This window comes from Taudactylus pleione, unplaced genomic scaffold (assembly GCF_031769625.1).
Source record: "Taudactylus pleione unplaced genomic scaffold, aTauple2 ptg000178l, whole genome shotgun sequence".
Classification (NCBI taxonomy): Eukaryota; Metazoa; Chordata; class Amphibia; order Anura; family Myobatrachidae; genus Taudactylus; species Taudactylus pleione.
In genome coordinates this window covers 6,119,011-6,135,931 of record NW_028284580.1, presented here as the reverse complement: position 1 = coordinate 6,135,931, position 16,921 = coordinate 6,119,011, and the positions used below count along the sequence as shown (strand labels likewise).

Below are 16,921 nucleotides of genomic sequence, written 5' to 3'. Positions count from 1 at the left end.
GTTTCACATGTCCCATTGAGGTTTCTTAGACATGATCTGAAATTTCACAAAACTTATTGAATTTCTGCCTCTCAAACTTCAAAAAGCAATGCAATTACGATCATTAAGGCTGACACCCTGTGGTTAACTGCAGATTCAGCACTCTCACGGAGTGAGATTGCTATCACTCACAAAATGGTGGAGCTGCTAATTCACAGAATTGTGTGCTCATTGGAATACATCATATGCAGTCTATGCAACTGAGGTCTGAGCAGAACATAGAGCTGCGCAGATGGCATAAGAGTATGGTGGATGGGGCGGGAGAAGACATAGCGGTGTGGATGGGGCAGACAGAAAGGCGTGAAGAGGGGAAGATTAAGCAGTACAGATTGGGAAGAGCCAAAGTGACACTGTTTGTTTTATTATTTTATTGTACTGCACCTTCGCCTGGGGGGTGGCAGCCTTTAAGCTCTTTTTCATGGCTGCCGCCTGCCCCAGGACTTTCACGGCGACTTCACCTGGAGGGCGCTGCCCATCCAGGACTTTCGTGGCATCTTCTTGCTTCAGGTCTTCTCTCCTGCCACCCGGCCAACGGACTGGCCGGACGGCGCCTCGCGCTGGCTTTATATAAGCCAGACGAGGGGGCTAGGCGATGACGTCACGAGCCGTGATTGGTCCGCGGCGGCCATCTTTGAAGTTAAATAATGGCGCCGAGGCGTCATTTTTTAAATGGGTATGCACTGTTCTCACCATTGAAGTCAACGGTGAGAACCGTTCATTGGCTGGGAGGCGGAAGGCTCACCTCTCTCAGCCAATGAGCGCTCAGTGGCGGGGTTTCCATAGTGAAATCCCGCCGCTAAGCTTTCATTCGCGTCGTACTGTCCTTGTAGGACAGTGCCAATGTCTGTGGGTCTGCGCGCTGTTCTTTTTTTGTTTTGCCAAGCCTGGGGATTGCCTACTTTGGACCAATCCATGCATAGGAGACGTTGAGTATGGATATTTTTTCACAGGTACCCTACGGATAATCTACTGGAGAAGGGAACAGATGGCTACAGGGATACATAGGTATGTGTGCAGTGATCGCGCTGAGTGACAAAATATGTGGGTCCTAGGGACCCTCCACTTTACAAAAATGTGGTCTTACCCGACCATTTCTGGGTCCCATCATCATTTTTGCTTTAGAGCTCCCCATATGCCTCTCAGACCTTCCCACATGCCACCACACATCCCCACATGCCCCTAAATTGCCCATCTGATACACCAACAACATCAGATATCCCCACATGCCCCTTAAATGCATGTTTAATGCCTCCATAATCTTACTGGTGATCTGACTTTTCTGTACACAAAACCCATAGTGAATAAGTAGGGTTACCATATCATCCGTTACACTGGGACACTCATGGATTACACAGGTTCTGTGGTCCATTAAAACCAGGTGAAATCCAGGCTTTAGGTGAGCCAGACACAGAACGTAATTAATTCATGAGTGAACCGTTTTAAAGGGATAGTATGGTTAGCCTATGAATAACGCTATAGGTACTAAGAGGCATATTTATCAAAGGATATATGTGGTACATCCTAGAAGGCAACCATTTTCTGAGGTGGTATATAAATATTAACAACTACAGGATGTATGTACTGGAGACCACAGCTATATTCCAGATATCTGCTGCATTGCCCTAGCCCTGTTAGGGCAGGCAGGGTGTGTCTTTCAGAAAGGGACAGTCCGGGCGCCCGAATAAGGGATGTGGTTATTTAGAAAAGGGGACGTTTCCTTGAGATGCGTCCCCTTTTCATCACTGTAGGGGGCATGCCCAGCACTCAAGGAGATGCTGGGCTCCCCTCAAGCTCTCCCTCAGTGTGAATACATGCCATGTCGGTCACTGCGGCCCACAAGTGGGGAAAATGTTTTAACTTTTCACTGTATAGTAGGCCTTATTCACGTTATGTCACACAGTAGTGCCCCTTATAACACATTTATGCCACGCAGTAATGCCTTTTAAATATTTATGCCACGCAGTAATGCCCTTCACACATTATGCTACACAGTAATGCCCGGTCTTTACACATTATGCCGCACATTAATACCATTTACACATTTTGCCACAAATTAATACCCTTTACACATTATGCCACACAACCATGCCCGGCCTTTACACATTAATGCCCTTTACACAGTAATGCCCTTTCTTTACACATTATGCCATGCAGTAATACCCCTTACAAATTATGCCACACAGCCATGCCCGGCCTTTACACATTATGCCGCACATTAATGCCCGGTCTTTACACATTATACCTCACAGCAGTGCCCGTTCTTTACACATTATGCCCTGCAGTAATACCCCTTACAAATTATGCCACACAGCCAAGCCCGGCCTTTACACATTATGCCGCACATTAATGCCCGGTCTTTACACATTATGCCACACATCCCTGCCCGGCCTTTACACATTATGGCGCACATTAATGCCCTTTACACATTGTGTCTCACAGCACTGCCCGGCCTTTACTCATTATGCCACGCATTAATACCCCTTACAAATTGTGCCACGCAGTAATGCCCCTTATACATTATGCATCCCCCCCACCCCAGCAGCCTCTTACCTAACTTTGTCCCTCTTGCAGATCTAGACCCAGCGACAGGGGGGTACTAAGGGTGCTCCTGTCCCGGGCCCCAAGGTTTAGTGGGGCCTCTCCAAGTGTGGATGGTAATGCCTCGGTATGTGACATTGCTGCCGGGTGATGCGAGTTTCTCCCTACCTTACTATGCTTGGAGCTGCCTGCTCTGCACACTGTCGGATGAGCCACAGCGCCGGGATGGACAGGCGGCAGCTGGCCCTTGCATGGGCTGAGAACACTGCTGCTTGGTCCTCCCACCTTCATGGCTGCAGTCGGTACGGAGCACACTAGCGCACACACACATGCACTTTTCTCTCGAAGGGGGCCCCTCAAAGCAATTGTTGTGCTGGGCCCCAAGACTTCTGTTGCCGGCCTATTTGATTGACAGTGGTGCTTGTAGCGATGTATGCAGGCCGGCTTGGCAGGGACGCGTTGTGCTGCGGCCAGTCTCTGACAGCCTGACAGGGATTGGAAGCTGCACATCAGGTCCCCGGGGACTCGGCTGTTTTTTAAAAGTGAGTCCCCAGTCCTTAAAACTGGGTAAAATACGCTCTACAGCGGGTATTTGCGATCACTGGTGTGTGTACATGTGTGAGTGCATGTATGTTTAATAAACTTTTACTTTGTATGGTGTGTGTGTGTCATGTTTATTTAAATATTTATTTTGCTGTAGAACTACAGGTAGCAGCGGGCCCCTAATGCCCCACATGCTTGCTTGTACTTGTGGTTCTCCAAGTACCAACATGCGAGGGAGGGGAGGCTTACTGGGAACTGTAGTTCGACAGCAAAAGACAATATTATACCTCTATTTTATTACTCCACAGTACACTATCAACCCGGCACCCACCGCCCCAGGGGTGCCAGGGATAGCCCCGGGCTGTCAACCTATGCCTGGGGTGCCCTGGAGAGGAGGACCCCTTTATTGGGGGGGTCCCCAGCTCCCCAGGGATCCCCGGCCTGGGCTGACTAGCGGTCAGAGTTGATGCTTCGGCTGGGGGGCCTGGTGAAAGGGATCCCCGTCTGTGGCATCAGCCCCCCACTAGAAAAAGTCCAGTGCTGGTTCTGGATAATACAGGGGAAGCCATTTATTTCCCCTGTATTTCCAGAACCAGGACCGGATCAGAGCCCAGTGCTGGTTACGCTGTTTATGGGGGACCCCTACGTTTTTTTTTCCCCTCTTCTGGCAACCTGGACTGATTTTGATTAGCCTAGTGCTGGATGTGCTTAATATGGAGGACCTCTATGTCGTTTGTCCTCCCTATTTTACAAAACCAGCACTGGGTCACTAAATGCCCTGTGCTGTTTGCTCTTTTGTGGGGGGAGGGGGGCACACTGTTTTTTGTTTTGTTTTTTACACGTTACATTTTTTTTGCACACAGATGCAGGCTTCACGAGCCTGCATCTGCCACTGACGCCGGCTACCTCCCCCGGGTCCTACTGCCCGCCGCACGCCCCGCCTAGGCCGCTAACTGCCGCACCGCCGCCTGCATTCACCCCTATGTCTCAGCCGCCGCTGACGCCCGCTACCTCCCCCCGGGTCCTGGCCACAGCAAATGCCGGCTTCCTTCCCCCCAGTCCTGGCCCCCGCTACCGCCCGCAGAGGACAGCCATCTTGCTGCACCCAAGTGAAGCCACAGTGAGTTCACCTGCTGGAAGCTCCTACTGAGGCTGCGCAAGGAATTTAATCTTCCTATCTCTATTATGGCGCAATTGTGAGGTAATAGTTTAAAAACTGTAACTTTCTCAATTACCTGTACCCCAAAAGGCCCTACCCTGGAACAATAGCTACCTAATAAAACAAATCCCAAGTCTAAATTCACCCCCTACCCTGAGTTATGCCTTCCCAAAAATCTCCCATAGAGAACAGCAGAAAAGTGGTCCTAAATGAGAGCGACAGAAAAATCTGACAGTTGGAACTTTAGATTACTCCCAAATCCTCTTTTTTTTGCCCTGAAATTTGGCATGCAGCACCGAGAGACAGTTCTACCCGCCCATGCCAAATTTCAGCTCGGTACCTTATCTAACTTTTGAGGTGTAGCCCCTTAAACACCATGCCCCACCCCCTTCCTGAATTCTCTATGAAGATTTCCGTTTTTTTCGATTCAGTCTTAATATAAGGGCACGACTGTGCCCTTATAATAAATATATATGCAGGGCCATCTATGTGGGTTGCATATTGTCGCCATGCTGCTAAGTATACCCTGCCATGCATTTTTTTTTTGTTGCACCATTTGCAAATTTTTCTTGGTTGCTCATATATGTTATTGTGACCTGTATTTTTATGGAAATCTAATATGGCTGTATTTTTTACACTACTAAACTGATTATCTTGCATTGAAAGTGGTGTGCTGGTGTCTGTTTCTAGTTTCTTATTGGAACTTTAAGCTCATTGTATGTGTGTATGTATATGTGTGTATGTATATATACACATACTGTATTATGGAGTGGAGAGGCCAGGATCTCCGTCTGCTCACTGAGATTTCCTGGCCTCTTTTACTTATCTTCAGTGGCCGACCCCATGGTCACTCAGCCAGCCATAGGGATCGTAGATGCTGCTCGGATCAGTAGTGTATGCAGGAGGCATGACGCCTCCTGCTACTTTACCATATTACAGCTATTGCAGCTGCTACCATGTTTGCAGCTGCGATAACATGTCCATCTGCAGCTGAATCACCCCATCTGCAGTGATGTCTGAAACTCAAGTGATTTTGGAAGCTGTATTGATTTTTGTTCTGTAAGTCAGTCTGCTCCTGATATACCCCATTCCAAACGGTATGAGACTATGGCTGTCTGCACTGTCACTTTCTCCTAATTTGCATAGTTATCCAGGTTATAGGTGAGGTAAATGTAAAAAAATTAAGGCAGCAGGTGTACTTCAGGGGCCAGTCTTCAACCCGGGCAGCGCTGGGTATTCCAGCTTAAACCTGGTGCACAAAAAACAAAAATATATACATTTCTGATTTACTCTTGATTCGTGTCCAGCTTTGACGATCTAAACTCTCCGCTCCGATCACATGCCCATTTAAAACCTAAAATACTACCTAGACAACAAGTGAATATCTATCTAGATGGCCTTATGTCATTACAATATTATTACTTTCCCCAAAGCTCAGTGGTTCGGGCTTCTTTCTTTCCACAGCCCTTAGGGCAGCATCACAATGGCAATTTATTTGTACACACTGATTATGTATGTAAAAATCAGAAAATACATTTCCTGTTAAATGTTTTTAGTCATGGTAAGTCATCTGCTGGCTTTTGCTGATGACAGCAGATAGAACGCTACTGGAAAACCCATCTCTCTATAAATTGATGGTGTATGACAAGTACCTGGCACTTGTAGTGCATTCTGTGCTATTAAGCTGCGTTTTTCCACTGTGGAAATCTGAAGCGGTACGTCTCCAATGTGACACTACACTAATATGTCATTCCTCCTTCACATTCTTATGCTTAGTCTATTGGTATTCGCTGGAAAAGATTGGAAGCAAATAAACATATTAATAACTAAAGTAAGGTGATGAATTCTGCATACAGATGGCTAACATGAGATTCTCATTGGGTTCTTATCCTTTTATTATCTTCAAAAAATGAATACAAACTCATTGGGGCAGAACTATAGTTTATTTATTGAAATAGGATAAAATCAGACAGACGGCCATACTGGTTATTGTATCCCTCTGTTTTTGTTGGGCAGAGTAGTCCCTATAAGTTTCTACGGGGTCTGCGATCTGCCCATATACATCAAGTTCTGGACAGCTAAGCTCATTCAATGGTGTTAGTCCATTGTAGCTGATTGACAACAATAACGCAGGTTATATAAAAAAAAACTACAAGTCCTAGTACTAACAATTTGCAAAGTAAGTAATTTAGCCTGTGTCTTCTAGATCCCAGATATCGATGTGAAATGCCTCTTCTCCAACCTGGATGAAATTCTGTTGGTCCATGAGTCGTTCCTCCTTGAACTAACAAGGACAGAAAATGATGAGCAGGACCAACTTGCATGTATTGGTATGTGGAAGAATTAGACCATTGCATGCTGCTTTTAAAAGAAATTATTATCCACTTCATCCACTGGTCACAGGGCCTGAATCAGAGATGGACATTAATGCACAGCAGCACAGAAGCGGCCGTGTAATACTGTCCAACAAAATGTAAATGCAGCAGGAGGTTTCTGTAGACTAGGTCTTGGGTCACCTTCGCAACCATCGTGCTCCATTGGCTAGGCTGCATAAGCTGATGCTTACCTCAGCATGGCCGGTGCCTGGTCACTTGCGAGGCCAGGAAATCTGCGCCCACTGACGCAGACCCTGGTCTCGTCCCTTCCAGAAAACGGGGGCGTCACCTCCCATTTCCGGGAACGGTGGCCAGCCCACATCCCACAAACGCAGCATGTCAATCATACTGCAGCTTGGAGGGACTGTGAGCGAGATCACAGGACCAGTTCTGCGCATGTGCAGACGGGTCCTGCGTCTGCGCAGATCCTTAAACATCGGATATGTAAGCTAACTATCGGGTTTGTATACATCCCTGAATCAGGACCATAGGCTAAACATGTGAATGTGTGTTTTGTTCTTTTCAGGAATTCTGTTTCAGGAATTCAGTAAGGATATGGAAAATGCTTATACCATATATTGTTCTGGATATACAAGAGCTGCATCGCTGCTGCAGCACTACCAGGAAACGCATGTAGCTGGAAAGATCAGTGAAGTACTGATGTGAGTACCATGACATACCATTACACAACTTTTTGACTCATATCGAACAGGGAATGAATCTGGTTTTAATTTTTAGATAAATAATTATATATAAAATGAGATCTCTATCTTGGTCTCTCCATCCTTTGTGATTATTGTGAAGACCTCGCAGTACTTGATACTGTTTTTAATGTATTTTGGGATATTAAGGCAGCAGGTTTCAAGCTGACAGATGTTGTAGTAAATATACAATTTTAATCCTCATACTGGTAGAAACGTTTGCGTCTGAGTGGTGGTGAACAATGTTAGTGCACATGACCTAAACAAATCAAGCAAAAGCTGCCAACAGCAATCAGTGGTGAAAAAAAAGGATGGTTAAACTAAGTAGTAGTAACAGGCAAAATGAAATTGATATAATGACAGAAGATGAGAAGTGTAGTTCTAGAGTTTTCTAGATAATTATTAAATCATGCCTCTGGTAAGAAAAAGGGACCCATCCAGGAAGTGCTCCAGGGAAGGGAAAATGAGTAATGTCGGGTGGAGAGGTCTAATGGTGTGATATGTTAAGTGGTAGCACCTCAAGATGATACTGGAAAACTTCATAAATGTTTTCCAAAGTCTGAACAATGCCCCAGCTGTGTTCCAGAATTTTGTTGACAACATTTTTTGAGACCCACTTTACATCAGTGTTGTAGTTTACTTGAATGACATCCTCCTCTTTACTGCTGATGTCCAGACTCACCGTCGCCATGTATTGCAAACTGGAACGAGGTGGACACCATTCCTTTCCTTGGGTACATAGGCCCTCATTCAGAGCCACTCGCTAGCGGCAGTACGCTCGTTCCGAGCGATGTTTGCACATCTGCGCATGCGTACGGTTTTTAGTACGCATGCGCGAACCAGTCAGTGCGGCCGAAAATCATTTGTACGCAATATAGCGAGTGCCTGCTATTTTGAGTGACAGAATGAGGCGTATGTGGGTGGTAACAGGGGAAGGTGCTTGAAAACGGGGAGTGGAGATCCGAACGCAGGCGTGCCAAAAGGTCAAAACGGGCTTTTTATGGGTGTGCATAATTAATACAGCAGCGTCAATGACCACGTCACTTGGTTTTTTTTAACTCAGAACTGCTCGCAAAATAGCGGTTGAAAAAACCAACCACAAGAATAGCGAGCAGTTCTTATCCTGTTCGATGTACTTGATTAATCTAATAAATAGCGGACATGACGTATGGTGCGAGCGGCCAGGGGGCGTTTTTATCAAATAAACGAGCGTATGTTTCGCTCGCTCGTTCAGACTTAGAGGTGTGAACAGACTGCAATGTGCGAACGGATCATTTGCATAGCCACCCCTTGTTTTTGAACGAACGTACGCAAATAGCGAACGGCTCTGAATAAGGGCCATAATCTTGTGGTCCGGTCTGCGAATAGATGCAGACAAAGTCCACGCAATCCTCAATATGCCTCAGCCCACCATTTTAAAGGCAGTCCCATGATTCTTAGGCTTCTCTAATTATTATTGTAAACTTATCCGGGGTTACGACACAGTGGTTGCCCCATTCTTGCCAAGAAAGGGAGCAACCCAGCAAAATGGCCTAGTCCAAAATCCGCATTCCAGTAATTGAAGGAGGCCTTCATTTCAGCTCCCATTCTCATACAGCCAAGCATTGCTACTCCCTTCTCTCTGGAGGTGGATGCCTGATCAATCGGAGTAGGGGCAGTCCCCTCTCATAGAGCACCAGACAGGCCGTTACATCCATGTGGGTTCTTATCTAGGACATTTCTGATAACAGAAATCAATTATGCAATCAGAGACAAAGAATTGCTCACTATGAACTAGCACTCGAAGAGTGGAGACACTTGTTGAAAGTGGCACATTGTCCGATCACCATTTACAGAGACCATAAAAATCTATTCTTTCTCAAATCAGCTTAATGTATGAATCCACGGCTAGCTCGATGGTCATTGTTCTACGTACAATTTGATATCTAAGTGACATTTTGCCTGGGTTCCAAGAATCGTAAAGCTGACCCTTTATCGTGATCTATGGTAAAGGATGAAGGATCTGCAACCTTCGAGCTACATCCCATCATAAATCCTTTATGTATTGCAGCTACTACTTCGACCATTACCCCTCCTCTGGGTAAAACACTAAGGGCTCGATTGAGACCCGGTCGCAAGATGTGAACGCTCGTTTCCAGCATATGCAAATTCGGAAAAGTGAATTCATGGCATGCGAATGCACGGCAAGGCATAAGTACGTCCACTATGTCTGGCCGTACGATCGCTTTGTGTATGCAGACGCCCACCAGCCTATCTAGAGCACGTCATCCGCAGGAAGTGTATGCAACCATCAGGGTACCATTGGAAGCGGATGCAGCGCTTGAGGTAGACTACACCCTACCTCAAGCACTTTGATCACTTCAGTGTGAAATACAACCAGGTGACATGACTATGACGCTGCCTGTTAATTATGCATGCCTCTGAAACGGCGTTATTTTGGTCAGGCACACCTGCATTCACATCTACGTTGCCCCGTTTCTAGTTGCCTGCCCTTTAACACCCACAAACAGCTTCTCCTGTCACTCACTCTGCTGGGTAGTCTATGCGCAAGCGAGCGAACGCATCCCGAGCTTTCGCGCACACGCACTGTGATGCATGCGCAGAATGCGAAAATCGGCCAGCTAGGAGCGAACACTTCATAGCGTCCGGGTCTGAATCAGCTCATAATTCCTGAGTATATGTGCAAAAAATCACTTAATTGGGCTGATTGTTCTAAGGACCTCATTCAGAGCCGGATGCTATTTGCGCTCGCTCTTTCAGAAAAAAAGGGGTGGCTATTCAAATGAACCGTTCGCTCTTTGCGGTCTGTTCACGCCTCTAGGTCTGAACGAGCGAACAAAACTTGCGGTCGTTTTTTGGAAAACTACGCCCCCTGACCGCACGCATCCTACGTCATGTCCGCTATTTATTAGATTAATCGACTACATCGACCAGCGTTTGAACTGCTCGCTATTCTTGTGGTTGGTTTTTCCTACCGCAATCTTGCGAGCAGTTCTGACTATAAAATAACCCAGTGACGTGGTCAATGATGCTGCTGTATTAATTATGCACACCCATAAAACGCCCGTTTTGACCTTTAAGCACGCCTGCGTTCGGATCTCCACTCCCCGTTTTCAAGCACCTTCCCCTGTTACCACCCACATACGCCTCCTCCTGTCACTCAAAATAGCAGGCATTCGCTATTTAGCGAACAAACGATTTTCGGCCGCACTGACTGGTTCGCGCATGCGTATTACGATCCGTACGCATGCGCAGTTGTGCAAACATCGCTCGGAATGAACGAGCGGCCGCATACGAGCGGCTCTGAATCAGGCCCTAAATTCGCTGGGAATGCAGGAGTGCGTAAGACACAAGAATTTATTCTCCAGAATTACTGATGGCCCACTCAACAATTTGTTGCAGCTTGCTCTAGATGTGCTCAGCACAAAAGCTCCAAACAAGCTCCAGCAGCTCAACTTCTGCCTCAGGACCTGATTCAGAGCCGCTCGTAAGCGGCCGCTCGTTCGTTCCGAGCGATGTTCGCACAACTGCGCATGCGTACGGATCGTAATACGCATGCGCGAAACAGTCAGTGCGGCCGAAAATAGTTTGTTCGCTAAATAGCGAAGGCCTGCTATTTTGAGTGACAGGATGAGGCGTATGTGGGTGATAACAGGGGAAGGTGCTTGAAAACGGGGAGTGGAGATCCGAACGCAGGCGTGCTTAAAGGTCAAAACGGGCGTTTTATGGGTGTGCATAATTAATACAGCAGCATCATTGACCACGTCACTGGGTTATTTTATAGTCAGAACTGCTCGCAAGATTGCAGTAGGAAAAACCAACCACAAGAATAGCGAGCAGTTCATACGCTGGTCGATGTACTCGATTAATCTAATAAATAGCGGACATGACGCAGGATGCGAGCGGCCAGGGGGCGTAGTGTTCCAAAAAACTACCGCATGTTTGGTTCGCTCGTTCAGACCTAGAGGCGTGAACAAACCGCAAAGAGCGAACGGTTCATTTGAATAGCCACCCCTTTTTACTGAACGAGCGAGCGCAAATAGCGTCTGGCTTTGAATCAGGCCCTCAGTTTAAAATACTCCCTGGACTCCCACCAATGGGTTTTATGACTGATCTACCTGCTAATAAATTCACCAGCATATTTGTCATAGTACATTGATTCTTAAAAATGTCCTACTTTTTTCCTCTTTTTTGTCTTTCGTCAGCTCCAGTATTAGCTCAACTTTTCGTCAAATAAATATTTTGCCTTCATGGGTGTCCAGCAGAAATTGTATTTGATCATGGTGTCTAGTTTGTAGCACAATTCTGTCGATCTTTGTGTAAGGCTTTACAGATTAAACTCAACTTCTCATTGGCTTACCACCCACAGTCCAATGGTAAGACCAAACAAGTTAATCAAGACTTAGAGACCTTCCTGCAGTTATATGTCCCTTGGGCAGAATTTGCACATACCAACTGTTACCAACATACCACAAATCCACTTCTTCATTTCCGTTTCACATTGTGCATGGTCTGCATCTTTAGATTACCAGCAGTTACTCCATTATCTTCAACGTCTGTTCCAGCTTTAGAGTCGTTCTTCAGGAATTTTGCCTAAAATCTGCAACAAGTACGAGCCTCTTTTTTGTAAAGCGTCTCAAGACTACAAATCCAAGCCAATAGGAATTGACGAGCCATTCTTAGCCTACGATCAGGAGACAGGGACTGGTTTTCTAAGAGTGCCATCAATTAAATGTGCTCCCCACTTCATTGGGCCATTCAGAATCACTCAAGTGCACAATCCAGTTTATTACAAGTTGCAGTTGCCTCCAAATCTCTGGGTCCCCAATTATTTTCACATTTCCCTGTTGAAACCTCTGGAGCTGAATCAATTCTATACACCCAAAAAAGGTTCTCCAAAAAATACAAACCAAGCATGGGAAAGAAATTTTGGATTCTTGTTCCAATATCTTGTTGATTAAATGGGATACAGTCCAGAAGAGAGATCCTGGATCACGGCCTAATGTACACGCTCCAAGTCTGCTCCAAAAATTTGATTTTCATTTTACATCCAAACCTCACAAAAAGTATCCATTGGCCACTAGTAAGGGGGGATTACTGTCATGCATTGGGGTCTTAGATGGTGTCATGTCATCGCCATCCATGCCCCTCCTGGTTGTGCCTGGCATTCCAGAGACCTTGGATAGCACATCTCCTGACAAATTACCCTCTGATAGCACCTTTGGTGGCAGAGCATGGGTGCCACCACTTTGTATTTCTTCATGTGACTACATCAACCTTCCAGATTCCTACAGCTTTGCTCACATGATCTGTCTCACCAGCACCCTATTTAACCCGGCGTCAGTACGGTAGAAAATTGTTACACCAGCAGTCAGGTGGGTCAAAATGACCCTGACGTATTTAACCCCACATTTCTAATTTTTTTGCAAAGATTTGTAAATCCATCGGTATATTTTAGTTAAAGGACTCATAAAAAAGTTATTTATGTAAAATAAAAGACCTTAGAAGTCATGTTAGGAACTTTATTTTACTATTATGAAAAACTATGAAATTAATTAACAAAAATAGACATCCTTAGACTCAGTCTCACTGTTATTAAACTAGATAAAAGTTAACTTTTTGACATAAATTTTATGTTTTGGTGTTTGACCATCGCGACCATCGGGCTTGCGACGGAGACCCTGCGGTAGGGTCTCGAAGCCGCAAGCCCTGGAGTGATTTTGGCTCTATCAGAGCCAAAATCACTCCCACTGACATCACTAGTGATGTCAGTGGGCCGGCTTCTGACGGTAGGCGTTCCCATGGGAACGCCTCCGTCTGGCAGGCACGCCCACCAAAGGGGGCGTGCTGTCAATCAACATCGACAGCACACCCCCTTTGGTGCGAGACCCGGAGCGATGGAGAACCCGTCGCTCGCCGGGTCTCGCGCATGCGCACGACGGAGCTCCCTCCGTCGTGCGCATGCGCAGTGGGGGAACTTCGACCCGCTTGCGAGCGTCCTGCGCTCGCGAGCGGGTCTGAATGACCCCCTAAATGCAAAGTCTTATTCTAATCACGTTCTTGCACCATATCACCACACTTGCTGCAGTACGGACCAATATGTTCGGGACAAATAAACTTGTTACAGTTTGTGCATGTGTGGGTGGTCTTGCGATCTTTTTTAGCAGGACAAACTTGACATCTTTTCCGTACACCTTGAACTTTTGCTGGTGGCTCCTCAGAAGACTCTCCAAGGAAATCTCCGATTCTCTTTCGCATTTCTCTCGTTAGCCGGAAGACATCTTTCCGAGTGCTGAAGTGGTCATTTATAAAAGCAAGACCTAAGTTTTTCAGGAATCAACACCGTTTTATGGGTTTACCATTATTATTCCCATGTATTATATACCGATTTCCAGACATAATCAGTGTGGCATAAAAAATTGTCTTGGGCCATTTTTTTGAGTTGCGACTCACATTGTACGTGGAACAAAGATCATCAGCAACGTCTACCCCACCTTTTCGTCAAATAATAAAATGTATTTGTTTCAGGTTTTTTGCTGTAGTGCGCTCAGAGGTATATTATCATCATCGCTGTCAGAAGCCTCCTGCTCTGTGTCACTCTGCTGGCTACGTATACTAACGTGATCTTCATTTACCTCACTTTCTGTTGAATGATCAATTTGTTTTGAATCAGAATCCTCTAAAAAAGATAAAATACGTTGCCGTTCACGTTCCACGCGATCCATTTTGAAGAATTACCTATAAATAACAAAAAACATAAACAATAAACACTACACTAATGTGGCACAAAATTGTAACATCGACTGTAAGGTTGGGTCATATTTACCTTTTTGACATTTGCACACGTCTATCTCCCTGCGCAGTCGCACGTCAACTAAGCTGTGGCGAAAAACAAGAAGTGAGTCGTCTTAACTCCAGGTACTGAGAAGTTTGGCAACATCGCATTACATTACAAAAAAATACACACAAGAGAAAACTGCCCGGGTCATATTGATCCAACCTGACTGACGCCCGGTTAAACCTCCTGCTGGCATGCTCATTGCCAGAACAACACTCTACTTCCTAAGAGCAGCATCCTGGCTCCTTGCTGCACTCGCTTCCAGCTTCTCTTCCAGTTTACAATCTGCATTTTCAAAGAGCATCAGTATCTGTCTGCAGTTACTAACTACTTGAGTATACTTGTGCATCCTACAGCTTATTCACTCCGCATTTATTTCAAGTATCTACCTCCTGGACTGTTCTGCAATTCACATCTATTCCAGCAGGCACTTTACTATACGCCGTTGCATTCCACTATATCCTACTATCTGCAGAGTGCAGTCGCAAGTATCTGTTGTCACACCTACAACCTGTCAACCTGCTGTACCATAGTTCTAGAGACTATATTCATCATGCTTCCAGCACTCCATTCCGAGTATTCCTTAGACTATATCCATTGTGCTTCTGGCACTCTATTCCGAATATTCATTAGACTACATCCATTGTGCTTCTGGCACTCTATTCCGAATATTCATTAGACTACATCCATTGTGCTCCTGGCACTCCATTCCAAAGGATTCATTAGACTATATCCATTGTGCTTCTGGCACTCTATTCCGAATATTCATTAGACTACATCCATTGTGCTCCTGGCACTCCATTCCAAAGGATTCATTAGACTATATCCATTGTGCTTCCGGAACTCCTTTTCGAGTATTCATTAGACTATGGGCCTGATTCAGACCCGTTCGCTATATGTGTGCACTCGCAAGCGGCCCGATGTTCGGGCATGCTTCGTTGTGCGCATGCGCGAACTACTCACTGCGATCGCATACCACACGCTCGCCCTGCAAAGACAGCCCAGTGCAGTGAGTGACAGGAGAGGCCATTTGTGGGTGGTAACGGGCAGTCCAGTAAAAATGGGGGGTTGGCGATGCGAACACAGGCGTGCCTGAGTGTTTCAACGCAGTTTCAGAGGCTTGCATAATTAACAGGCAGCGTCATAGTGCACGTCACTTGGCTTTTTTTACACTGAAATGCTCGCGGGGCTTGTGGTAGGGTAAGGCTACCACAAGCACTGCGTTCGCATCCAATGGTCCTCGATGTACCAATGTTTTCATACACTTCCTGGAGATGACGTGTGCCAGTGGGCGTCTCTACATACGCTAAGGTGTGTCTGCATATGCAGAGCGATCGCTCGCACAGCCAAAGTGGGTGTGCTTATGCCTTGGCAAGCGATCGCATCCCATGACGTCAATTTGGAAAGTTTACATTCGCTCAGAGCGAGCGTACGCATCTAGCGGCCAGGCCTGAATCAGGCCCTATATCCATTGTGCTTCTGGCACTCTATTCCGAGTATTCATTAGACTATATCCATTGTGCTTCTGGAACTCTATTCTGAGTAATCATTAGACTATATCCATTGTGCTTCCGGCACTCCTTTCCGAGGATTCATTAGACTGTACTCATAACATCCATACAGCCATTTATCAAGGCATTAAGCTTCTGCCATTCTCCTAACCACATACACAAGAAGACAGTCTGCGGCACTTGGGAACAGTAATAAAGACCTCCGCGTGTACAGACCCTGAGGAAATGGATTGGAGCCTTGAAACGTTTGGTCAGTGTAAACATTTACTATACTATTACCCCTGAGTGGCGTCTCTACTCCTGGAGTGTCTATGCTTCCAATACAGGTTAATAGGGCAAGTTGTTTGACAGTCTAAGAGAACCGGTAGGATATATATAATATTATAATAATTTTTTATTTTTTGTTATGGCATTGATAACATATATAACCATAGACACCCTCCCCCCCCCCCACACTCACATAGCTATTATGTACTACAAGTTATAAACCCAGCAGTTTTCACATCTTAAATACTGTGCAAGGAAATTAAAAGCTGACCTTATTGTTTCTGCAAATATGAACCGTTCAGTAGTCCAGCCAGTGATGTAACTACTCCCATGGGCATAGATTTTTTTTTTACTCTTTATTTTAATTAATTACAGTATATCTTTTGTGATAATAGGAGTGCATGAATGGATGTCCCTAATGTCCAGCATTAATAGACTGAGCATTTAGAGCAAATGGTAAAGCTTTATTGCATCCAACAGGAGCAGGGTCAAATGAATAATAGCAAAAGGTATTATTTTATACTATGGGCCTGATTCAGAGCCGGACGCTCTGACCACAGCGCTCGCTCTGAATCAGTGCCCTCCTACCTAAAAATGGAGCGGCCCCCTGGCCTCTCGCATAGCTGTGGGTGACCACCCACAGCATATGCGAGCGGTTAAAAGATGGTCAAGACCATTGCGACCATCGGGCTTGTGATGAGACTCTGCGGTAGGGTCTCGGTGACCGCAAGCCCTGGAGTGATTTTGGCTCTATCAGAGCCAAAATCACTCCCACTGACATCACTAGTGATGTCAGTGGGGCCGGACCCAGACGGTAGGCGTTCCCATGGGAACGCCTCCGTCTGGCAGCCACGCCCCCGGCACGCCCACCAAAGGGGGCGTGCTGTCAGTCACCATCGACAGCACGCCCCCTTTGGTGCGAGACCCGGAGCGACAGCTTGGCTGTCGCT

At 46.0% G+C, this 16,921-nt stretch overlaps 1 protein-coding gene across 1 annotated transcript in view; it reads left to right on the top strand.

The window, feature by feature from the left end:
- Positions 1-16,921, top strand: part of ARHGEF37 (Rho guanine nucleotide exchange factor 37) — a 117,482-nt gene that overhangs the window by 24,904 nt on the left and 75,657 nt on the right. The window contains exons 5-6 of the mRNA XM_088475773.1: positions 6,486-6,609; positions 7,181-7,316. Of these exons, the coding sequence (XP_088331899.1) occupies positions 6,486-6,609; positions 7,181-7,316 (260 nt within the window). The remainder of the gene's footprint in view (positions 1-6,485; positions 6,610-7,180; positions 7,317-16,921) is intronic.